Source organism: Macrotis lagotis, chromosome 7 (genome assembly GCF_037893015.1).
Source record: "Macrotis lagotis isolate mMagLag1 chromosome 7, bilby.v1.9.chrom.fasta, whole genome shotgun sequence".
NCBI classification, from domain to species: domain Eukaryota; kingdom Metazoa; phylum Chordata; class Mammalia; order Peramelemorphia; family Peramelidae; genus Macrotis; species Macrotis lagotis.
The window spans coordinates 218,266,554-218,292,458 of NC_133664.1; the positions used below are offsets into that span (position 1 = coordinate 218,266,554).

At 36.1% G+C, this 25,905-nt stretch overlaps 1 protein-coding gene across 3 annotated transcripts; it reads left to right on the forward strand.

The window, feature by feature from the left end:
- Nucleotides 1-25,491, forward strand: IL2RA (interleukin 2 receptor subunit alpha). Of its 3 annotated transcripts, XM_074194893.1 has the most exons (7): nucleotides 1-3,967; nucleotides 5,416-5,529; nucleotides 9,766-9,960; nucleotides 12,726-12,779; nucleotides 14,069-14,122; nucleotides 15,984-16,050; nucleotides 22,525-25,491. In XM_074194893.1, the coding sequence occupies exons 1-7, from the start codon at nucleotides 3,730-3,732 to the stop codon at nucleotides 22,637-22,639; spliced, it is 837 nt and encodes a 278-aa protein (XP_074050994.1). In that variant the 5' UTR covers nucleotides 1-3,729; the 3' UTR covers nucleotides 22,640-25,491. The 3 variants fall into 3 exon arrangements, with proteins under 3 accessions (XP_074050994.1, XP_074050996.1, XP_074050995.1); XM_074194894.1 differs by lacking the exon at nucleotides 12,726-12,779 and having other exon boundaries at nucleotides 5-3,967; XM_074194895.1 differs by lacking the exons at nucleotides 12,726-12,779; nucleotides 14,069-14,122 and having other exon boundaries at nucleotides 3-3,967.
- The last annotated feature ends 414 nt before the right edge of the window (nucleotides 25,492-25,905 follow it).

Consider the following 25,905-nt stretch of genomic DNA (forward strand, 5'->3'; position numbering starts at 1 on the left):
AGAGTGTATGTTATGTCCTCTCTGAAACATTTCCAATGAGTGTAAAGGCTCCTCTTCTATTCCATTGCAAAATCTTATTCTTGCCTGTTTCATGTAGTGCATTCTACCTCTCCTTTCCCTTTCTCCCAATACATTCCTTTCTCCCCCATTAACTCCATCTTTATAATATATCATACCTTCAAATTCAACTCCCTCCTGTGCCTTGTCTATATATGTTCCTTCTAACTGATCTTATAAATGAGAAGGTTCATATGAGTTATCAGTATCAACTTCCATGCAAGAATACAAGCAGTTCAACATCATTAAATCCCTCATAATTTGGCCTTTTCATGTACCCTCTTCACCTGAGTCCTGTACTTGAAGATCAATCAAACTGTCTGTTCACCTCTGGTCATTTCATTGAAGATCTATCTTTCCCCCTGAAAGAGTATGTTCAGTTTTGCTGTGTAGTTGATTCTCAATTGTAGTCTAAGTTCTTTTGTCTTCAGGAATATCATATTCCAAGCCCTACAAGCCCGTAATGGAGATGCTGCTAAATCTTATGTTTCCTCACTGTAGTTCCATGATATTTGAATTGTTTCTTTCTGGCAGCTTGTAATATTTTCTCCTTGACTTGGAAGTTCTGAAATTTGGCTATAATATTCCTGGCAGTTTTAATTTTGGGGTTTTGTTTTAGATTTTTCAAGGTAATGGGGTTAAGTGGCTTACCCAAGGCCACACAGCTAGGTAATTATTAAGTGTCTGAGGTCAGATTTGAACCCAGGTACTCCTGAGTCCAAGGCCAGTGCTCTATCCACTGCACCACCTAGCCATCCCTGGTTTTAATTTTGGATCTCTTTCAGGAGGTGATAAGTGGATTCTCTCAATTTCTATTTTACCCTCTGCTTCTAGGTTATCAGGGAAGTTTTCTTGGATTATTTCTTGAAAATGAAGTCTAGGTTCTTTTCCTGGTCATGACTTTCAGTCTGTCCAATAATTTTTAAATTTTCTCTCCTGGATTTATTTCACATTTTCCTCCAGTTTTTAATTCTTTTGATTTTGTTTTATTGTTTCTTGATTTCTCACAAAGTCATCAACTTCACTTAGCTCCATTCTACATTTGAAGGAATTGTTTTCTTAAGAGAGCTTTTGTATCTCCTTTTCCATCCAGCCAATTCTGCTTTTTAAAGCATTAATCTATTCATTGGCCTTTTGGACTGCTTTTTCCATTTGACCTAAACTGGTTTTTAAAATGTTATTTTCTTTGGTATTTTTTTGTATTTCTTTCACCAACCTGCTGACTTGGTTTTCATGATTTTCCCATATCACTCTCATTTCTCTTCCCAATTATTCATCTACCTTCCTAACTTGATTTTCAAAATCTTTTTTGAGCTCTTCCATAATTGAGACCAATTCATATTTTTATTGGAGGCTTTGGACACAGCAGCTTTGACGTTACTGTCTTCTGAGTGTGTATTTTGATCCTCCATAGGACCAAAGTAATTGTCTATAGTCAGATTTTTTTCCTGTTGTTTGCTCATTTCCCCCAGTCTATCACTTGATTTTAATTCATTGTTAATGTAGGGCTCTGCTTCTAGGGAGTAGTACACACTGTTCTAAACTTTTGAGGGTTTTTGCAACTGTTTAGAGGGACCTCAATTCCTTCAAGGTTTTATGAGAGGTTCTGTCTGCTCTCCTGGCCTGTACTCTGGTCTGTGAATGATCACAAGTACTCCCCGCTGCCCTGGAACTCTGAGGAGGGTCCCTGCTCTGCTATGACAAGTAAAGCTCCTTTTCCTGAGACAGGCCCAGATTGTGACCTGGATCTGAATATGGGAAAAGCAACAGAGTCCTGCTTCACAGAGCCAACCCCCTTACTTATCGTGGGCTGAGTGCTCTGGAAGCAGCTACCAGGTAGCTTCCTGCCTGCTCCCCAGACCTGCTCCTGATTTGCTGGGACTGGGGCTACACCAAGGCCTGAACTGGACTGGACTCTAAGCTTACTCTAGTGAAACAGAGTTTTCCTTCTGAACCTTCCAAGTTGTCCTTGGCAATCCCTGGGCTGAGAGGCTGGTAACCAACTGCAGCCACAGACCCAGGTGCCCCCAGGGACCCAGGCACCTTTGAGTTGTTCCTGAATGGCTGGAGCCAGTTTGTTCCGGTGCTGCCCAGGCTGCATTAAGGGCCTTTTTTAACCCCAGCATAACAGACCTTTCCCATAGCTCATCCAAGTTGTCTTGGACTGGAAAATTGCTTCACCCAATCTTTCTGTGATTCCGTCACCTTAGAATTTGGTTAGAATCATTATTTGGAGTGGTCTAAGGAAGACTTCCCAGATTTCTTGCCTTCACTCCACCATCTTGGCTCCACTCCACAATGTTCCCTTTTTACCAGATATTCTATTTTTACTATTTCTGAGTCAACCTAGTTTCTAATGGGAGATATTCAGCTCCTTGTATTATTAAATCCCCTACTCTACCCTAGGATGACTTTACTAATGGTTCACATTTAGGGTTTCCTCTAAAAAAGAAAGAGAAAAAAACCAAACAGAAATCAATGTATTATATGAATCAGGTATAGGATAGATTATTTGTTACAATATATAAAAGCAATGCTAAACACAGGACTATCACAAGTATATATAAATGTTTTCAGAAGTATGTAGAAATGAAGGTGCCTTGTCTACCCAAGCTAAGGGTTAGAATATCCTCTTGAGCATTTCTTTCTGTGTTGTAGATAAATAACCTCCTTTTGCTAACTATTAAATGACCTAGGAATAATTGATTTCATCCCAACTTGAAAAACAGTACTGACCTGAAACAGGCCTATCCTCAATCCAGGTAGACCTGCCTCAGTGTTCCATCAGTATCCTCTTAATATTGAAAAAAATCAAGGAAGGTATCAAACACATTGGGTGAACCCTTTGTGAAACCTTTGGGAGAATGTGGACAAGGGTCTCTATAGGATAAGCCAGACTGAATGGACTGCAATCTGCATCCTTGGAGGGAACCCCTGAACTGGTGATATCACAGATCTATTGGTGTATATTTGTCTGCTTGCCACAGTGAGTAACAGAAAATGACAGAAAATAAAATTCTGAATTGAGATTGTTTCACCTTCATTTTGTGTCTGCAGCTAGAGTAAATACTTAAGAAATGCTTGCTGGTTGATCTCCCAAATACACAGGTTATCCAGGGTGCTTCTGCTATTTGACCAGAGTTGGAACCTTCCAGGCCTCTCTTATAGTGTAGGTCCAGGTTCAGTCAACAGGTAAATATAGAGACTAAATAACCACAGTAGGGTTACATGGGTAGATACAGGAACGTAGGCAGTGATATCTATCTCTCTAGTAAAAGAATACTGAGGAGTTAGTCACATATAGAGCAACTAGTCTAGTAAGGATAAAACAGGATAAGGCAGGCAAAATCAGAAATGACTTCTGGAATTGCTAATACAGAGGCAAAAAAAAAGCATAAATACACATTCATTGCAAAGTGTTCCGTTCAAGTAGTTATTCTATGTTCCCTAGAATGAGCTCTGGACTTTCTGAGGGAGGAGGTTCTGTCTCTTTCAACCTAGTAGCTAAAAGTGATCTTCTGTGTCTGTCTAAAGAGGAAACAATTCTTTGTTCTAGGGTGGTAGTAGAACTCTTCCAGGTCTCAGAATAGCCAAAAACCCTCCACAAAATCGTTGCTGTTCAATTCATCCCCTGAGGCTAGAGACTTTGAAAAGTATATTTGCCTAAAACCCATGTCTTATGTGCAACTGATTTTTGTTTTTTGGTTTTTTTCTCTTTCAGAAGAATGTCCACATCCGCTTCAAATTGACTTTGCCTCCTTTGAAACACAAATTTATAAGGAGGGCACAATCCTAGACTGTACCTGTAAACCTGGTTATGATAGGAAGGAAGGCACTCCCCTTTTTATTGTGTGTGTCAAAGACTCCAAGTATCCTTCCTGGAGGGGAAAGTGCCAGTGTAAGAGTAAATGTAAGTGTTTCTTTTTCTAATTCAAAAAAAAAGGAAAACTATGATTTGCATATGGGAACTTCATATGGGAACTCTAAGAATTCTCCAGGTTGATCCACAATCTGTTTTCCTTCTCATATAGAATTTCTGCTATTAAAATAATCACTTGCATTTTTGCTTCTGAAAATAATAATTTCTAGTATCATTGGCAGCTCTCCAAAGACAAAACAATTCTTCCTATTCTTATTTTAGCCTACAAATTTGAAAACTCCCTCTGCCAATGCAAGTTAGAAACTCCTCAGTGATACAGTCTTAGAAATCTTGTCTGGAGCACTGAAAGAATAAGGGATTTATTCATGGTTACCAGACTAGAATGTGCAGTCAGAGACAGAATTTGAATTAAGATCTTTCTGACTCCAAAGTCACTCCTCAATATGATCCAGGGATCATCTTTTATGGATAAAACTCAGGGAAACTGTGACAGCAAAAGTCACATAGAAATATCAACAGTGGAATTCATTAAATCATGCTGCCTATGCCTTTCAAATGAATCAAATATTCCAACTGGTTCTGATTTCTGCTTTCTTGATATCCACTGCTACTTTCCTCAGCCTTCTCTAGCTTCAAGTTCATGATAACTGCCACCATCATTTTTGGCTACTGCAAGTGTATAAAGGAATCAGGAAGACTTGGTTTCAAGGCCTACTTGACACATACTAGCTATATGTTCATTTAGCAAATTAGTTGTTGATTTGTATGGTTAGAGATAGATATCCTTAAGAATTCCCTAAACCATTGAAATGGCAGGTGTGAATGGGCAAAAAAAAAAAAAAAAGAATGTTACACTGTCTCTGTCTCTTCCAACAAAGCATAAAAAACATCTCATTTAGCATTAGAAAACCAGATAAAGCAAAGTTTCAAAATTAGAAATTTTCAAAGAACAAGTTTCTACTGATTCTAATTTCTGATACCAACTGATAAAAGATTTAGACAGAAGTATTTTAGGACCTGCACAGTTTCTAGGGTCTGGATGGAATCTCAATACAGATGAGAGATCAGATGAAGTATCCTGTCTATCTTGTTAGTTGATTTCTTTGTACGTGGTGGCACCAGTTTGTGACTCAGAAGGAGCACCATAAACACTTAAAAAAATTAGATGTTTTAAACTGTACTTGTTTCTTTGGGAAGTCAAAAATTGAGAACTTGGTTCTTTTCCCTGTTCCTCCCAAAGGGATTTCATCCCTGACACCTGCAATCATCAACATTCAAATAACAGTAATTGTAAGTTATTGCTTGAACTGCTACAAGTGTCACAAAACTAAGAAGAATTGATGCATTTGACCAGATTGCTTACTTAACACTTATTGGTTAAAAGTACTGTGTAGTAATTGCAATACAATATTTTCATGATTTGTATAAATGTCTATATAAGTTTTGAATTTGTTTGCTTTTTGTTCATATGTACACAGCCCCTGAGAGCCATGAAGAACAAAGTGTTACAAGTACTCCTATTAATCATGGAAAACAGACAGACAGAAATCATACAACTATAGAGAACAGACTTCAAACTTATAACCTCACAAGTAAGAAATGGAGTAGTTAACAACAGAATTCTCTAATTGACTCCTCCAGCAGTGGATATCTTCCTTCTCATAAGTACATGACATATTTTCTTTGAAGACATTGAAGGCTTAGCATATAATATTATCTGTTCATCTTCTCTTCAGATATCACACATAGAAAGAGTTGATTCAATAAATTTTGCAAGAAAAGTCTACTTTTGTCTCAGGCAAATTTATACTATCACAATCTGGACTTGGTGTCCTTCTCAATAGAGGTAATATAGACTTTATCAGTTGGGGATGGTGGACTAATAAAATTGCAAGATGGATGTAAGTATTTTTCTTTTAAGCACCAAACATCTATGAGCAAGAAAGAGAACAGTTAGATAAGAGTAAAAATTTCTTATATGTCAGGGTGATTAAACATTGACAAAATATTACAAGAGATAGTGAAAATTCCAATTCTGAAGATTCTTAAAAATTAGAAAAGCAAATATCTTTCTTGCACATCTTAATTATTGAACTACTTAGAGCCAAGATGCAGAATTGAATAATATCTTACAATTTTATAGATTTTTAGGATTATTAATATACTTTATTTGCAACAATCTTGTAAAGTAAATATTTGCTAGTAGTTGAGTAAACTAGAGTTCACAGAAGATGTCATTTGTTCAAATTCACAAAACTAGCAAGTTCTATTATTCTATAAACAGCTGTGGAATATGCAATACTCCTATGTACATGACCAATGTTGTTACTCTTTCATCCTAGTTTTCCACAGCTATGTGACTATGACTCAGTAGCTCCTGTCACCATTAGGATTTATCTGCCTTATAACCTGACCTCCACATATCTACCATATTCCTATATCTAAAGAATATATTAAAAAAACAAAAGATTTAAATAATTGAAAGTGTTTGAATTTCTTTTGGTCAATAATTTCATCAATAAAGAGAATTTCCAGAAAGAATATCTTTCTATCAGCTTATAAATTTAAAGAGTTGCTTGGTGCATGGAGAGTTTAAAAACTTGGGTCACATAGACAAAATGTTTCAGAAGATGAACTTGAACCCAGGTCCAAGGTCTTGAACCCAGATCTTTCTGACTCCAAGGATGCCACAATAACAAAATGACAACTGACATATTTTTAAGTCCTCTTTCTCTAAAATATGGTCTTTGAAATTGTTTTTTAAATATATATACATATGTATATATATTTAGGATTTTGCTAGGCAATGGGGTTGAGTGGCTTGCCCAAGGCCATACAGCTAGGTAATTATTAAGTGTTTGAGGCCAGATTTGAACTCAGGTACTCTATCCACTGTGCAACCTAGCCATCCCTTTTCTAAAATATAGATAGATAGATAGATAGATAGATAGATAGATAGATAGATAGATAACTATTTCAATTTAATTGGTTTCCTTTGAAATTCTAAATATTTTGTCATGAAATTTAAAATGCTTTATATTAAGAAGGGGTCCACAGGTTTCACCAAACTGCCAAAAGGAATCTGTGATGCAAAAAAAAGCTTAAGAACATCTCTATGCTTTAGAAAAAACTTTATTCAAACCATCTTTGAAAGTAAGATTCTTTTTCCTTCTTCATATGGGGATGCCCCTTCTCTTTTACATGAGAGACAGAATTTTCTGTATATGTGTATAGAGGTGAAGAAGAGAGAAGAGGAGAAGAAAGGATGAGAGGAGAGATGAAGAAGAGAGAAAGAAGAGGAATAAGGGAGAAGAAAAAAGAGGGAGAGAGACAGAGAAAGAGAGACAGAGAGAGTTAATTTGACCTTAATTAATTTGACCATGAAGATCTAGTTTCATGCTGTTCCTTTGATATAAATTAGCTAGGTCCTAGGCAGTTCACTAAGACTGAGTTTATATATGTTACCTCAGGCTGGAAAACCTCCTTTTATAAGAATTTTTTATATATTTCTATATACATTAAATCCTTTAATTTCCTACATTTGAAATATTAAAATTTATGAATAAATAATTTATTAATAAAGCAAACCATTATAAGACCAATCCAAAGATATGTGTTTTTTAAGGTGTGATTCACCTTCCTATAGCTGTAAATGCCTTCCTTCTCTTTACTTCTAAGAACATGGTGACAAATCATTTAGTTTGCTTGGGTTAACAAACAAATCAAACCTCCAGTTAAATGGAATATTCAGTGGAAAAAGTCTTATACTAAAAATATTTACATAGCACTTTACAAGTATCCTCTTCATCTTCTTTCAATAATAAAAAATAAAAATCCCTTTTATCAAAGATCCCTTCCTCTTCTTTTTTATCCTCTCCAACTTAACTCCAACCATAACAGGAAAATAATTTCTTCAGCTTCTCTCAAGTCATAGCACTTAAATGTCTTCTTGTAGATTCATTCCTTTATAAATTTCTCCAAATAATGTTTCCTAAAAAAAAAGGTGACAATTAAGATAGTTTATTCAAGAAAGAAGTTTCTCCCCACTCTTTTTCTGTTTTCTCCAAAGTTTCTCCCAAATCTTTTACTTATAGATCTTTATAGACCTAGATTAAAATTCACATATATTCTAACTCTAAAGTTATGCCCCATTGGCATAAGTGACTTGCCCAAGGTCACACAGCTAGGCAATTATTAAATGTCTGAGGTCCAACTTGAACTCAGGTACTGCAGACTCCAGGGCCAGTGCTCTATCTATCAATAAAGGGCACCATCTAGCTGCCCTTTATTGCTTCTTTAGGAGAAGTTTTTGAAATAGGGATCGTATAGAGATATATAGAGATGTAGGTATGATTTATTTAAATACATATATTTCATTTGATTCCTGTGAGTTGGTCCAAAAAGGATTATCAGTCCTGCTTGGTGAACAGTGATAGACCATCTTACTAAGTACATGGGTGCTTCAGTGGTGTCCATCTGCAGCATAGAGAGGTTACTCTAAGGAGACCCCCTCCAGGAGATCATCATAATGAGAAAAAATACTTATGCATCTTGTTGCAGTAGTTTGTACCAGCTACTCTCTTCCCCTCTCTTTTCTGTTTTGTTTTTGGAACAAGTTTTATTCTAGTAAATTTCTGCTTCCTAGAATCCCTGGAATCTTAGAATCTTTAAGACTCCATAAAATGCCATCTTCTGTAAGAGATCTTTTTTTTTTTTTGGTACCATAGCTTCCCCACTAAGATTATTTTCCATCTGCTCTGCTTGTATATTGTATTTATGTGTTTACTTACTTGTTATTTGGCCCATTAGAAGGTAATTCCTCAAGAACAGGAATTGTTTTTTCCTTTCTTTGTATATCCAGCATTTAGCAGAGCACCTGATAGAACAGTAAATTTAAACAATTTGTCTAATTTAACAGAGAGAAATTATAGCTTGTAGCAGCAGTACTGGAACTAGAATACAGGTCACTTGATCAAAGTATGTATATGCATGCAATATATGTGAAACACTTTGTGAGGCAATTGGTTGCTTAATGGATGGAAATCAGGAAGATCTGAGTTCAAATCCAACATCTGAAACTTACTAGTTTTGGCATTTTAATCTCTGTTTGTCTAAGTTTCTCCAATTATAAACTGGGGATAATGAGTCTACCACTCAGGGTTATTATGAGGATTAAATGAGAGAATATTTGTTAATAGTGCTTGGCACATAATAGGTGCTACTCAAATGTTTATTCCCTTTCTTTCCTACTTTGCAAAACTTAAAGTGCTTTATAAATTTCATTAATTGAAGGCCCTTTCCACTGTTAATTCCATTTAACTATAGGTCTTATTTATTTATTGCTTCAGTTTCAAAAAAAAGTTAGAATCTAGGTTAGTTAGTTATTAACAATATGATTTCTCCATCCTTGAATTCAATTGAGATATTTAATAAAGATCTACATTGTATAAGACATTAAATGGATGCTGAGTTGCAAAGATAATAAACAGTAGTCTAACCCTCAAGTTTATATCCTAGTAAGCATTGGGGAATCTGGAGGAAGAGGGAGAGTGAAAGTTGAACAAAAGCACATACAACATGTATAAAAATTTTCAAAAATTCATTTGATTCCTTTTTTGTATTAACATTTACTGACAATATTATACACAAAAATAACTTTTAAATTCCTAAAGTAGAAGTAAGTTAAATTAATATTCTCCCTAAGAGGAAAGGAAATAATTAATAGCTGTCTTTGTGAAGTCTTGTATTCTCTTGTATTCTTTTGTGAAGTTTTATATTCTCAATACTATCTCTAATTTCTGCTCAGATTTCTTTTTTCTCTTTTTAAGGTCACTGCCAGGAACCTGTTCTTTGGAACCATGCTAGTGAAACTAAGAGTTATCAGTTTGTGGTGGGACAGAAGCTTCAGTACCACTGCCTCAAAAATATTAAATACAGGGATACAACTAAATATGAGAGTACCTGCTGGAACTTTAATGGAAAACCATCATGGACTAACCCCAATCTGAAATGCACCAATGACAGTGAGTAAAGTCCTTTTCCAATTAGCTTTGTAATCTCTACCCTCTCCTCTATAGACATCCATACTTATAGCCTAATTAATGACTTCTCTTCTAGCCAGTAGCATGACTTTAGTTTCCCAGTCAAAAACATTACAAATATCCAGCACAGAGTTCCTATTTTGAGGTTCAGTTTAAAACACTAACTAGTTGTCAGATTACCTGGTTATGATTCAATCCGTTTTATCAATGGTTTTACCATGCAATTTGAACTGGGACAAGGATAACATGGAGGTGACAGTTTATTAAAGTCACTCACCACCTTGCTTCCAAATATCCAGAACATAGCAATATCTGCCTTCTGATTAGACTTCTAAAGTCTCCTGAAACACAATAGCCACCTTTACTTCTTTTAAACAGTTCACTCTGTCCAAATTTGTAAATCAATTCAGTTTCTGATGACAATTATCTACCGACTCAGGATATTCTCTCTCTCTCTCTCTCTCTCTCTCTCTCTCTCTCTCTCTCTCTCTCTCTCTCGTTCATTCCTTGATTCATAAGTAGACTCTCCCATACCACATTTTTTAGAAAGATTTTATTTATTTTGAGTTTTACAATTATTCCCCCATTCTTGCTTCGCTCTCCCCACTCCCCACAAAAGGCATTCTGTTAGTCTTTACATTGTTTCCATGGTATACATTGATCTCAGTTGAATGTGATGACAGAGAAATCATATCCTTAAGGAGAAAAATAAAGTATGAGATAGTAAAATTACATAATAAGATAATGGGTTTTTTCCTAATTTGAAAGTAGCCTTTGTTCAAAGTCCCTAATTCTTTCTCTGGATACAGATAGTATTCTCCATTGCAGATAGCCCAAAATTGCCCCTGGTTGCGGCACTGATGGAATGAGCAAGTCTATCAAGGTTGATTATCATCCCCATGTTGCTGTTAGGGTGTACAGTGTTTTTCTGGTTCTGCTCATCTCACTCAGCATCACTTCATGCAAATCCTTCCAGGCTTCCCTGAATTCCCATCCCTCCTGGTTTCTAACAGAACAATAGTGTTCTATGACATACATATACCACAATTTGTTAAGCCATTCCCCAATTGAAGGACATTCACTTAATTTTCAATTCTTTGACACCACAAACAAGGGCTGCTATAAATAAAAAATCCACTTTTACTACTATATTCATTGGCTATTATCCTCTATCTCTCCCTTCCTGAACTAATTTTTTTTGAATCAATACATTAGGAGTTTCTGCTTCCTCTCTTCTTGCTCATCTAAACCTCTACAACTTCATTATTAGTTGCTAACCTCATTCAATCTAATCATTCAACTGAAAATTATCTCTTCAAAATTGCCGATGATATTTAACTGACAAATCTACTAACCTTTTCTCAGTCCTCAATTTTTCCTGACCCCTCTGAAATATTTGGTGCTATTGACCACCTTATTTTCCTGTATATTTCTCTCTGAGTTTTTGTAAAACTGCTCTTTCTTGATTTTCTTCCTTGATTGACTTCCATTAGAGAGTGTTAAGTGCACTCACTTAATAGTCACAAACTATGGACATCCTCCAAGGCTCTGTATTTGTTCTGTCTTTTTTGTTTCTGTAGTCTTTCCTTTAGTGATCTTAGCAGCCCTCATGAATTCAATTATCAACTCTGAATATGACTCCCATATTTATATCTCTTTGTCTTTCTCCTAAACTCCAATTCTGCATCATCATATGGCTATTGGATACTTTAAACTTATCAAACCACATCAGACTCAACTTATTCCAAACAGAACTGGTCATTCCCCACCCCTCTCCAAAATTCACTCCTTTTCCAAACTTCTCTTTCTTTGAAAAGATTATCAGCAACCTATCATTTTTAAATTCATACTCTCACTAACCTCACACCAAAAAAAATTGTTGCAAAATCTTATCTCCTCAATTTATATATCCCCTTTTCCATATTAACACATGGTCAAGAATTGTTATGTTTTCTAGGAACTGTCATAGGTGGAGAAAAATCTATGTTATTACAATTACACAATACAATGATATGGTTCATGAATGGACTAGAAGTTCAAAGGTCTGGTAAAGAGATTAAGGAAGGTGGACAATAGCTCTACTTCCTTCCCCCTAAACTCCCAGTATTTGCCACACTCTGTCTCCAAGATGCTAGAGAAGGACCAGGGGATATTCAAGTGTGTTAGATGGGACAAAGGTAAATATAAATAAAGGCAAGAATAATGATGAGGTGAGAATATGACCAGAGAACTAACATTTTATAATTGTTAACCTTTGTTTTCTGGTCAGGAAAATCTGACCAGTCTACATCTCTAAAAAGTAGAACAATCCTGGGATCAGGAGAATAATTAACGAAATGGATGATATTACATTTGACAAACAACAAAAAAAATCATTCATAAGGATATTGGAAGATTCTTGTTAGATCAAGAATTACCTGAAAACTAACTTCCTTACTTTTATGGAGAGGACCAACATTCTTCCAGGCACCTGGGTAGGCAACCAAAGAAACATTCTCAATTATTCATGTTTAATCACCCACCCCTATCCCATTTAATTAGTTGTCAAGTCCTATTGATTATATTTTCTCAATATCTTTCTATTTCCTTCTATCTATACAACCTCCATGCTAAACTAAGTCTACATCATCTCATTTGAACTACTGTAAGAGCTTCTAGCTGATTTCCCTAAACATATTCTCTTTCATCTATCCTCTTCCATACAATTACTAAACTGGTATTCTTAAATCCCAAATATTTTTCCACAGCTTCCACCAAAACATCTATACCATCTTCATTTACTACAGAAAATAGGATAGCATGTAAGTCAAATTATTTTATGTATAATTCTTGTATCTTAAGAACAGTTATTAAACATGCTACAAAGCACCCATTCTAAGTACCTTATAATGTTTGTCAAAGTTAAAGACAGATCCAGACTCTAGCATAATTCATACTGAGACACAGCTTTTCATTATGGATTCTCAAACCATAGTCAACCAGGTACTGAAGAGCCCTTTCAGGGTCCTTTCAGGGTCAGGAGATATTTAAGTGTAAATATAAAGGTAAATATAAGTAAAGGCAAGAATAATGATGAGGTGAGAATATGACCAGAGAACCAGAGAAGTAACATTTTACAATTGTTAACCTTTGTTTTATGATCAGGAATCTGACCCATAAGACCACATCTCTCTCAACTATTCTTCTTAAATCCCAAATTCTTTTCCACAGCTTCCACTGAAACATCTGTACCATCTTCATTTACTACAGAAAATAGGGTAGCAAGTAGGTCAAATAATTTTATGTATAATACCTGTATCTTAAGAACAGTTACTAATTTTTAAAAGCAACCATTCTAGGTACCACATAATATTTATCAAAATTAAGGACAGATCCATATTCTAGGAGAACTCATATTGAGACAGCATTTTATGATAAGTTCTCAAACTAGCATCAACTAGTTGCTGAAGAGCTAACTTAAAAAAAGAAGAAAGCCCTTTCAGGCCAGGAGACATTTAAGTGTGTTGGCTAAAACAATGGTAAATGGTAATAATTGAGGGCAAGAGTGATGGTGAGAATATGACTAAAAAAGTAACATTCTATAATTGTTAACCTTTGGTTTCTGGTCAGGAAAATCTGACCCATAAGACAGCATGTTTAAAAAGTGGAACAATCCTGGGATCATGAAATAAATGATGAAAGGGATGACATTGCATTTGGCAAACCAAAAAAAAGTTAATCATACATAAGGATATTGGATAATTCTTGTTAGACCAAGAGTTAGCTGAAAATTAACTTCTTATTTCTCTAGAGGCCAGCATTCTTCCAGTCACCTGGATTGGCATCCAAAGGGTCATCCTCAGCTCTTTATTCTTAATCACCCTCCTCCACTCCATCCAATCCATTTTCAAGTCTTGTTGATTTCAATTACTCAATAGTTCTTCCATTTCCTTCTGTCTGTTCATGCAACCTCCATACTAGACCACAACCACATCTTTTCATTTGAACTATTGTAAGAACTTCCTACCTGGTTTCCCTGAATGCATTCTCTCATCTGTCCTCCATACAAATTGATATTCTTAAATTCCCCCCCCAAATTTTTTTTCCACAGCTTCCATTGAAACATCTGTACCATCTTCATTTACCACAGAACATAAGATAGCAAGTAAGTCAGATTATTTTATGGATAATACTTTATCTTTAAAACAGTTATTAAATATGTTTAATGCACTCATTTTAGATGTCAAGTAATGTTTGTCAAAGTTAAGGACATATCTGAGCAGCTGGGTGGCACAGTGGATAGAGCACTGGCCCTGGAGTCAGGTGAGCCTGAGTTCAAATCCAGCTTCAGACACTTAGTAATTACTTAGCTGTGTGACCTTAGGCAAGTCACTCAACTCCATTGCCTTGCAAAAACAACAAAAAAAAGAGTTAAGGACAGATCCAAACTTTCATAATTCATATTGAGACACAGTCTATTATGATAAATTTTCTTAAATCTTAGATTTGATCTAAAACATAGGTCATTCACCAGATGTTTCTAAAGTCCCTATTATAATCTCTAGAATACAAACTCCTTATTAAAGTCCTTCACAATATGTTTCCAACATATCCTTCCAGACAAATTACACATTATTCTCCCTCTACCCACCAGGCAAATTGATCTTCTTGTTGTTTCATAAGGTTGATATTCTATCTCCTACCTTTGCCTAGACTGCTCTACCTCACCTCAACCTTTTGGTTTCATTATAGGTTCAGCTCAAGTACCACTCCCATCAGGAGGTCTTTCCAGATTCTTCTGATGGTTAGTGCCTCCTTATGTATTATGTATATAATATAACCAAAAATTGGTTATATTCTCCTTACCTCCTCCTCTTAATAAAATTTAAATTCCTTGAGGACAGAATTTTAGTATTTGTTTCCTCAGCATCCAGCACAGAAACAAGATTGTGGCAGGTCCTTTACAATTACAAAATATTAATTAGAAATGAGTTTGAATATGTGAAACAGAAAGAAATAATTCTTAGTTTTGCATTACTGTAGGGTAGTATTTATGATGGCAGTGTTCCATTAAATTTGAATAAATTTATAAAATGAACAAATGTATAACATATAAAATAAATGTTTTAATAAATATTATTTCATTCAACTTAAGGTATCAAGTAACAGGACTAACAATATAATAGAACACCAATTGCCTTAATGATTACACATCAAAGATGATAACTATATGGGCATACACATATAGACCCAGGAACAGCAATAATCAGATGTTCATTTTACACCTTCCTCTCCTTCCCCAGACTCCTCAAACTTTCCATTGCCCACTACCATCAAGGTCCAAGATCAGCTTACTGTTCATTAGCCCTTATAGTTGTGAGATGACAGGGACTGGTTTCATCCTGGGAATTAGTTTGATACCAGTGAATATAAAAAGTGAATCTTTGATCTGGCCTTGGCTGTATTTTATAATTGCTTCATTCCATAGTATAGACTACTCATCGGTTTCCTTCCTATATAGACATGATCCCTTGTTTTTCTTCCTGGCCAGACTTTGAGAGAGGTGACATGAATAAGCTTTGCCATGGACTAGCTCAGTTGTATTGAATCTGAATGTCATTAGCTTAAGTAATGTCCAGCACTGGAGAAGGGAAAAAATTCAAGTTAATAGGCCTGAGCTTAACACACTCTCTATCCTAGTGTGCTGGACCTCTGAGCTATTCTGAATTGTCTTCTCTCAGTCTTATTAAAAATAACATAGTAGGGATGACACCACTGCATTTTCCATGGGAAAAGCCTTGTCCATAACCCATCCCTGTTAACTTTTAAAAGAGAATCTGAATTTTTTTGCTCTACTGAAAGTTGGATAAGGCCACAGCAATCAATAAATTAATAAGCATTTCCTCCTTTGGGAAACTTATCTAAAAGCCTGTTGTAAAGATTTGCCTAGTCTCCTACCAGACTCAAGTTAACTACTATTTCCTATAAACTAATAAACGTAATTTTGTATTGTATCTCCTTGGCAGTTGCTGCTTGTATTTTCCTAGTGAGTTTTGTAATCTTTCTGGTCTGGATCACCTGGAGGAAAAGATGGTAAGTCAAATACTGACACAACATTTTCCAAAATAGAAAAAAGACTTAAAAATAGAAGATATGATAGGCCTGAACAATATCTGTGTCATCTACCAACATAACTTCAATCAACCAATCAACAAGTATTTATTAAACCCCCAGTAAGTACCAATTACTTTAGTAGGTACTAAGGATACTAACACAGAAATAGTTCTCGTGAGCAAAAGATTTATACTTTTCAGTGAGTATATGTGTTCCCAGATATATAAACAGAGGCTATGTGTACATAAAAGTACATAAACATGAGGGAGGATGAATGGAACTGATATTTGTTGGAACCAGAAAAACCCTTCAAGCCTTTGAGCTAGCCTTGAAAAGAGTTAGAGATTATAAGAAGCAAATATAGAAGTGAAAGCAGTGAATTCCTGTGAAAAACAGAAGCACCTTAGTGGTGGCATCTAGATCTATCTTTCTCTACTGTATAAAGTAATAACCAGAGTAAAAGATGAAGTAGAAGATCAAACAGATCAACACAACAGTGAGAATGAAATCAAATGTCTCCATTGGTTCCCATTCAACGTTCAATGTGATCTGTGAAAACAAAGCAAGGAAGTGTGCAAGTCAGAATTAATTTTCTCTTCCCAAGCAGTTTGCATATTTCTGTCTAGTTCTAGTCACTTCCCTTCACACCAACCTATAAGTGGACTGTCTGTAGGAGAAGATGCACCATGTGGACTATAGGTAGGAGCAAATCCACAATGTTGCCCTATTTTACTGGTCCACCATCTCAAGTAGGATGCATTTATCATGACTGGTTCTTTCTCCGAAGGAGCACCACTATGTTATAGTTTCTGGTATCATGGAAGAGAGTGTCAAAAATCCACTTGCCAAAATCTGACCAATCAGACATCTTAGGACAGCTTGTCCAAAGATTCCTTTTCTACATGGTGATAGAGTAGGCAGAAAATATAGCAAGCCCTTCAGTTCCTTGAATTTTTCTTAAATCAAATAGAGGTCTCTCTGGTGGACCTAGTACTATAGATATGTTCACTTCCATAGAGGTTTGAACAAAGATTCAGTATTCTAAAGGCACTTGTCAGATTCAATTTTGATCAGTCATGTCATTCCATTTGAATTCCTCGGGGAAGGGTGATATACATGAGTGATTTGAAGTATCAATTTTTCAGGACCAAGAAGTTACCTCTCCTCATATTGTATTAAATTTGATTTTACAATTTGTTTGACATTCTTCAGTGGCAGTTGTCACTTAACCATTAGGTAAGCTAGAATGGCCTTTCTATAATTGAAGCAGTTATTTGGAGTCCCCACACAGTGAGACCTGGGCTCAAACTGATGAGGGAAGTTCTCTTTGCATGTGAGTATACTAGTACAATAATCCTTTGAATTTCAAAGTCAAGAAGGCCCAGAATATGTTTATTTCTCCCATTTTGACCACTTGATAATTACCAGGACATATGGTCTGTAACCCCCACATTCCAGAGGAGGAGCTAGTCTAGGGACCATTTCCCACCCTCATTCCTGTTTGCTTTCAAGGTCAGGAGAAAGGGAAGATATCTGAGGTATGTCTTCTTTCCTTTCTTTGGAGGGAGGGGAGAACTATAGGGCTGTGGGACAGATTCCAGTCTAAAGCAAACAGATCTTCCAAGCTATCTCTTCCTCCTCTTTCCCCTCCCTCCTCCTCCTAGTCCCAATTTTCTAGTCTTATACCACTTGTCATACTTAACTTTCCTCAAATTCTTCTGACTGCCTGGGGGGGGGGGGGGGTGAGGGCCCTATAGCTCTATATTTCTGTCACAAAGAAAGATATTAGGGCTATGTGCTATTGTGTAGGAAGAGGGTGAAGTCTATCAATGAGCAACCATCACCACATGGTCTTTTGAGAAAGAGCTTCTGAGGGAAGTCCCTGACTCTGCTGTTTTCTGACTTCCCACTTGGAAAGTTATCTTTTAAAGGAAACCCAACCCCTATTCAAGTTAATTTCTAGTATATAAGCAAAACATTTTCTACCTTTATCTCTCCCTGACCCTGAGTCTTCCTAGTCCCTATATTCTGCTTTGCCCCTCTTCCCTTGCATAATGATCAGCAGTATCTGCAAAACAAAGGAGAAGTAGGGAAGGGAAATTTTGATTGCTTCCTGATTTCCCATTAACAGCCATGGTTCTTAAAAGAACCCCCGGGGGGGGGGGGGGTGAGGGGATGGGTGGGGGCTAAGTGGTACAGTGGATAAAGCACTGGCCCTGGAGTCAGGAGTACCTGGGTTCAAATCCAGTCTCAGACACTTAATAATTACCTAGCTGTGTGGCCTTGGGCAAGCCACTTAACCCCATTTGCCTTGCAAAAACCTAAAATAAATAAATAGATAAATAAATGAATGAATAAATAAAAGAGCCTGACGCTTTTCATCTGAAAGGCTTCTTATCTGTTAACAAAATATTGCTATCCATCTCCCTTATCTTCTCTCTGTCATTAGGTGAGTAGGATATGGAAGAAAATCTTCCCAGACTACTATTTGTAAATCTCTTTAATAGCAGCAAAAAAGAGACTAAGAGCATCCCTACTATCATGTAACTCAAGCACAAGAACAATGAAAGTTCTCTCTGTCACTGCATTCTCACCTCTCTTTTGCAGTCATTTAATTGGTGACGAACTAGGTGGTGGTTTTGAGTTTGCCTCTCCTAGAATCTTCTGCTCCCTTGAGGTCAATTTCTTATCCAAAGAAAATTAGCTCTAACTGTGTCATAAAAGCAAATGATTGGGGGTTGGGGGGGGGCAGTTAATTCCAGGTCTCTAAATTTATTAACCTCGGCATAAATGCATTTTGGGTGGATAGGGAAGTGGATAGTTGAGGCTGTACCCATAAAACCAATTTTCACCAGCTCAGATAGGCTGATACTAAACTATGAAAAGCTTTAAAAGTCAAATAGTGGAATAGTTGTTTGTTTAATAGTAGTCAGACTACCAATAATAGTCAGAACTGAGATTATGATTTGGGCAGTAGTGTGGAGAATAGATGGCAAAGGGGAGAGATTGAATGCAGAGTGATCATTTGGAAAGATGTTGCAAAGTCCAAGTGATGTTGATGAGGATAGTTGAGCGAATGGAGAAGACAAATATAGGACAAGACAGATGTAGAAATGTTGAAAAGATGGAATGAACAAGACTTGACAACTGGAACAGAGAGTATTATAGTTTTAAGAGTGTTGGATTTGAAATAAGGGTACAGCATGGGTTCATATCCTGAAGCTGCCACTAAGTACCTGTGTGACCTTGGGAAAATTACTGAAGGGCTGCTGTCAATGATGACCATGTGAAATATCTAGAAAAACTTGGATCCTTTAAGGAATACCAGCCCCCCCCCAAAAAAAGATGTTAGTACCAAACGAAGAAATGATACAATTAAAAAAAAGAAAAAAGAAAGCATCAGCAAATATCTCCATCTATTCTAAGACAGAGCACTATATGTGCTTACATGCGGGTCCTGAAGTCAGCATGAATAAATTCCCCTGAAACCAGTGCAATCTCAATCCTAAACTGACAGAGACATATGAATTGTTAGAGCCAGTTCCCAAAATATGAATATAAAAGAAGAGAGGGAGAAACAAGATAGAACCTCTTTAGGAAGCTGATACTGGGATTCTTGAGGAGGTATGTATCCAGAGTGATCTCAGATCTCAGACATATTGTTTGGTCTGTGAGCTACTCAGAAACTTCTGAGAACAAGAGGAATGATACTGATCCAGGAAAGATACTAGCATTCAAGTTGAGCCCCTAGGAGATGATGTAGAAAGCAAGGTATGAGCAGTAGCTCCAGATCTAGCTCCTTATCCCAGGTTGGGATTGTTGAAGAAGGTAAGGAGGGGAGACTAGAATGCAGACCATCCAATAAAGTGCAATAAGATAGAACCTAGCAAAGCTTAGTCACTATCAAGGAACTAAAACTGGAGACATGAATGGTCATATGTATAGAGTACCCAGTACCCACATGGATATTGGATGGGCATAATTCTAGAAGTTTGGAATGATGTCACCAAACTTCCAATGGGACCCTCTTAGTCTTCTGTGATCTGAATAAACAGAAGAAAATTCATAACATGAAGAAGAAATACTATGGGATAAGAGAAGCTCAAAAAGGTAGAGAGTAACTCTAAAACAAGTAACAAGTAGAATCTCTGAAAAAAAGAATGACTTGTCAATAAAGGACTCCAAGAGTGGAAGGAGGAAATAAAGCAGAAGATTAAGTTCGAAAGGTGATATATATAAGTGATATTGTGGAGACAAGCTTTGGCAACAGATTTTCCCTGTGAGTTTTGTGACAGTAAAGATTTGAAAATGGCATTCAGGTTTCTTAAATGGGTGACTAGAAAAATGATGTTGTTCTTCCCAGTGAGAGGGAAGTTTGGTAGAGAGATATGGTGGGGACAGTATATCAGAAGAATATACAAACATGAAAGCCCAGGCTAGGGAATACAGACATATCTTGGACTACATCCATATTTCAACTTGGCATGAGCTTAATGTGAAAATGCATTAAATTCAATGGTAAGATAGACAGAGACAGAGAAAGGGAGGAGGGAAAATAATTTATTCAAAATTATTCCAGCTATGGAGGGCAGATTATAAAGGGAGATTAAAAGGAGAGGAAGAAAGAAAACCAGAGATTGGGCTATGGGATAAAAAGAAAGGAGGGGCAGAGGAATGGCACCAGTTATACATTATTTCATTTATTTATTGATTGATTGATTTAGATTTTTCAAGGAAATGGGGTTAAGTGGCTTGCCCAAGGCCACACGGCTAGGTAATTATTAAGTGTCTGAGGTCGGATTTGAACTCAGGTACTCCTGACTCCAGGGCCGGTGCTCTATCCACTGTGCCACCTAGTCACCCCCCCCCCAGTTATAGATTATTAGTGCAAATTCTATTCTCTTTTTTCCTTATTTTCTTTGAAGGCATGTGTAAGAAAGGAAAAAATTGTAAGAGGACATGATGAAGGAAAACAATAATTAACAGTCATAGTGGGGCAGCTAAATTCCAAGTTTAAGCTTATTGTAATTCCATATTGCCTGTCTTTAGTATACATATTATCTTATAAAAAAAGAAAGAAGAAACCCTAATCGTGGTACTAGCAGCCCTCCAGATTACATGAGCCCCTGAGTATACTCCTTTCTTTGGGAGCAGCTGAACCAAAACTGTTACTATTTTCCTGACTCCAGGAATGGTGTTCTATCCACTGTGCCACCTACCTGCCACAATAATCTTGGTTACATAACATTTTCAAGGTTTTGAACAAACAAAATCAATTAAGTTAAAATTAGAAGGCAAACACAAAACTTGGGGAAACCTTTGCAGCTAATTTCTCTGAAAAAGAAATTTACAACAATAAGATAATAAGACCAAAGGATGAATAAGTAGTATTTTAAGGAAGAAATTTCATCTATAAAAAAATAAATGGTAAAAAGATTCCAAAGCATTAATAATTAGAGAAATGCAAATTAAAGCAACTCTGAAGTTCTTCACACATATTAGATTGACAAAGATAATTGTTGGAGGAGTGGTGTGAATATGAGGCTGTGAATTGGTTCAGTCGTTCTGGAAAGCAATTTGAAAATTGACCCAGCTATACTACCACTAGGTCAATGCCCCAAAGAGATAAAACAAAGAAAGAGAAAATTATGCATATGCATAAAATTTGTAGCATTTGTTTTTGCAGTAGTAAGGAACTGAGATCTAAAAGGGAGTCTGTCTATTGGAGAATGGACAATCAAAACATATACATATGTAATAGAATATAATTGCACCTTAAGAAATTACAAAATAATTTCAGTGAAACCTGGAAAAAACTGTATGAACTCATGCAGAATAAAGTGAACAAAATCAGTAGAAAAATTTATATAATAAAGAAAAAAATCTTTGAAAGACAAGTCAACTTTGGTCTCTGGTCTAGTGAGTCACCGAAGGCTTATGAAAACTTATTGTCAAATATTGTCAGTATCCTGACAGTAACAGTATCTTGGAATGGAATTTAAAGTTAGAGCATCTATACAATTTGATTTTGATTTCTTCTTCTTATAATGAGGATATAGCAAAGCAATTTACAAGGAACTGTATTAGGGGCAGCTAGGTGGCACAGTGGATAGAGCACCTGCCTTGGAGTCAGGTGTACCTGAGTTCAAATCCGACCTCAGAAACTTAATAATTACCTAGTTGTGTGGCCTTGGGCAAGCCACTTAACTCCATTGCCTTGCCAAAAAAAAAAACCCTACAAGGAACTGTATTACATTATTGTCAATGGAATAGCAACTTTAAAAAAAGCTAATCAAGCTACAAGCAAACAATAAAAATGAGAAAATATTAATGTCAATTTTTCCCTTTTAGATCGATATAAACATAACAAAAATACTTTTAAAAATGTCAAAAACCTGGATAGTTTCTTTATCTTTTATTTCATTTAGTTAACAAGCATTTGTGTTACTGCAGGAGGAAGAGAAGGCAAACTGACAAAGAAAAGACCAAAAAAAGAGAAGTAAGAAGCCAACAATACTTTGTCAAGAATGACATGCCTGACCATCCCGAAGGACTCTTGTCTACTTAGTGTGCTACATAGAAGCCTTCCTTGTTTTTCCCTGATATCCCAAGAGCAACCACAAAGCTAAATATTCACCTGTAGAATCAATATTGATGGCAGTACATGTTCCCGAAGTGTCAATTGCTGGCATATTTGATTCCCTGAATTAAGAAAAAGGATACAGCATCATAATTACATCAAAAATAAAGACCAGTACACATCAGGGTGCTTTTTTGTGCCCTATCATCTTTTAAACACAATCCAACTTGATTCATCAGTTGTGATAAACTGGTGAGCTCTCTACTAACATGGATTAGTAGAGAGATAGGAAAAAAGAGAACTCTTTGCTAGGCTAACATAGTAATTTTCCTTTGATTGTCAAATTACCTCCTGATTCTATTCATTCATTCATATATTCATTCAACAAAATGTTTATTAACCAATTGTTATATAGAGAGCACACTACTAATTAAGCCTCAATAAGATACAAAAAATAAATGTCTTGTTCTCTGCCTTCTCAGTTTGGTTGTGGGGTGAAAAAAACATGAACACACACACACACACACACACACACTGTCACAAAACTCTAATTCTTGGTTTTTTCCAATTTTAGTATATGTCCTTTTCATTCTCAAGAGGATGGAATAATGACTAATATTTTTGACCTGATTTTCCAGGGTTAGGGACAAAGGAGAAGAGAGTAACCATTTTTAAATCATCTGCCTACCTGGATCTATTGTTTAACTCCTAATGCTTCATCTCTAACCTACCCTTGAAACTTTCAGCACAAATAAATTTCATAATCTTCCTTCTCAGTTCCAGTATTTAGGTATGTCCTTCAGTCTTTTCCCATAACCAAAGGACTCTCTCTATCTCTAGTATTCCCTTTGTGATCTTTTCTTGGCCTTTTGAATATATTGCCTATCAATGTCTATATCTCAGAACTGTGAGGGAACAATAAGGAAGCAAAAGTAAAGAGAGGGGGAAGTAATTTGCTTAAGGTTACAAAAAAATTTTTTAAAAACAAGACTAGAACAATAGCTCTTATACTAAAGTACAACCCTGTTGCCACCATTTATTTAGTGGTCATCATGTCTGAAACTTCAGATTATTGAGGGAAAAAGGGAAGGATCATTCAGAGATGACTTACCTACAAACTACTCTAGTTTGATTTTATGAATGAAGATTTGTTAGCTAATAAATAGGACACTCCTCAAATCTACATAAAGTGTAAAGAAAACATGCTTCTTGGGCAGTTAGGTGGCACAATGGATAGAGCACTGACCCTGGAGTCAGGAGACATTTATTATTTACCTAGTTGTGTGATCTTGGGCAAATCACTTAACCCCATTGCCTTGCAAACCCCATCCCCCAAAAAGAAAAGATGCTCCCTTTGGAATTTGCCTTACTTCCTAATTCAGAATGACTCAACCAAAGAAGTGATATGTGATCCTTTTGCTCTAATTCACCCATTCCCTTGATGACCTGCCCTAGTGTCAATAAGCTCTTTGAGTATAGATTGCTTCTTTTTTCATATATTTGTGTCCTCAGCACCTGGCACACTGGGTAGCTCATAACAGGCATTCTTTAGATGTTTGTTAATTAGCAAATTGATGATGAATACACTAAAAGCTGCAAAAAATGACTTAGCTTTTCCTCTTTAGTCTACAGTTTTTTTTTAGTTTGATTCTACCTCCTTGAAATAGCTATTTAGATTATAAACTCCTAGAAGTCAAGTGACATCATTTTATAACCTTATATAACATCTACATTCACTTGGGCACTATGATTATAATCATGAAAATTTAGGGTTCAAGTTGGGACTAGACTATAACTCAAATAGACCAATGTATCTGTAATCCCATTGATTCTAATGTTCCTTCTAATGATAAAGCTCTCAACCCAATCCAAATGACTCTTGTCTGTGTCCTCCCATAAATTTGCTAAACACAGTCCACTCAACATACCAGAAACTTTCCTTAATTTTTTTATGACATCCCAAAGACATCAGTTAAAACACTCAGGTTATCCACATATAATCCTTTATCCTCAACAGGTGACTGACTATAATATGTGACATAAACAAACTAAGTCAATCAACTGGTCAATTGTACTTCTCTGACTGTATTTGATTAAATCAGAGTGTTTAAGACTAAAAATGACTAGCATACATAGTAAGATCACCTCTTAACAAATTTGTCCTTGGTAGAAAGATCATGGATCCACCAAAGTTCCAACTCCAAAACTCACCTTAGACTCAAATCCTAGGAATTCTGACTTCCTTGTTAGGTTGATTGCAAAAACTGGCCCAGAATCTTCCCTCCAAAATCAACATGACTTAAGTTCAGATCCAGGGATTCCATCACAACCTGGTATTGGTGGTGGTGAATAAATGGAATTGAAAGAAAGAATAGAACTGAAAGAAATAAGTAAAACAAATAAAAAAAAAAACCCAAAACCCTGAGACCATTTCTTAGGACCATAGTCTGATGGAGAGAGTCACGATGTAGGTGAACAGCATGTTCACCTTTTGAATGCTGCCAAAAAGAATGTCACAGTCTGGTTGTTTTAAAACAGTGACCTAACTATGCAACCAGTGGAAAAAGACTATCTTCACTCTGTAGGAGAATGTAGAAGGTCTTCTCCCCCAAAAAATGTACCTAATATTATCCAAACAAATGTCTCTGTGTCAGGTGATCTCAGTATGCACAAAGTGAAGTCCCATATAAATAGAATGATGCTTTGTAAGTTAGTTGATTTATATTTTACAAACCAAGTTTAGAACTATCAGTATGCATTTTAGGATCATTTGAAAACAATAGGACTATTAGCTCTGAGTACAGTTAGATAAATCAATAGTTTTCTGTCCAAGCAACAAACTCTGCAGCTTCTTTGACTTTCAACTAAGCAAAATTCTCAAAGTTATGCATAGGAGGAAAAGTACTTTATGAATTATTTTATTTTTTCAGCTTAATACAAGTGATAAGTGTCTATAATACAAAGTAAGTATTACATTTCATTAGAAATACTATTTTAAGGGGCAGCTAGGTAGTGCAGTGGATAGAGAACAGACCCTGGAGTCAGGAGTACTTGAGTTCAAATCTGGCCTCAGACACTTTATAATTCCCTAGCTGTGTGGCCTTGGGCAAGTCACTTAACCCCAATGCCTTGCAAAAAAAAAAAAAGAAAGAAATACTATTTCAAAATGAGTTGGTTTTAAGTGAGTTTAAATGGTTTGATTTAATTCAAACAAACATTTCTTATGCACTCAGATCATAGTTCTTTTGATTAGC

Excerpts from the sequence above, each read along its gene's own strand:
- IL2RA (XM_074194893.1), top strand. The coding sequence starts at position 3,730 with ATGTCTTATGTGCAACTGATTTTTGTTTTTTGGTTTTTTTCTCTTTCA. Across the intron at positions 5,530-9,765 it reads TCAAACTTATAACCTCACAA|GTCACTGCCAGGAACCTGTT; the intron begins GTAAGAAATGGA and ends TCTCTTTTTAAG. Across the intron at positions 9,961-12,725 it reads TCTGAAATGCACCAATGACA|CTTCCACCAAAACATCTATA; the intron begins GTGAGTAAAGTC and ends ATTTTTCCACAG.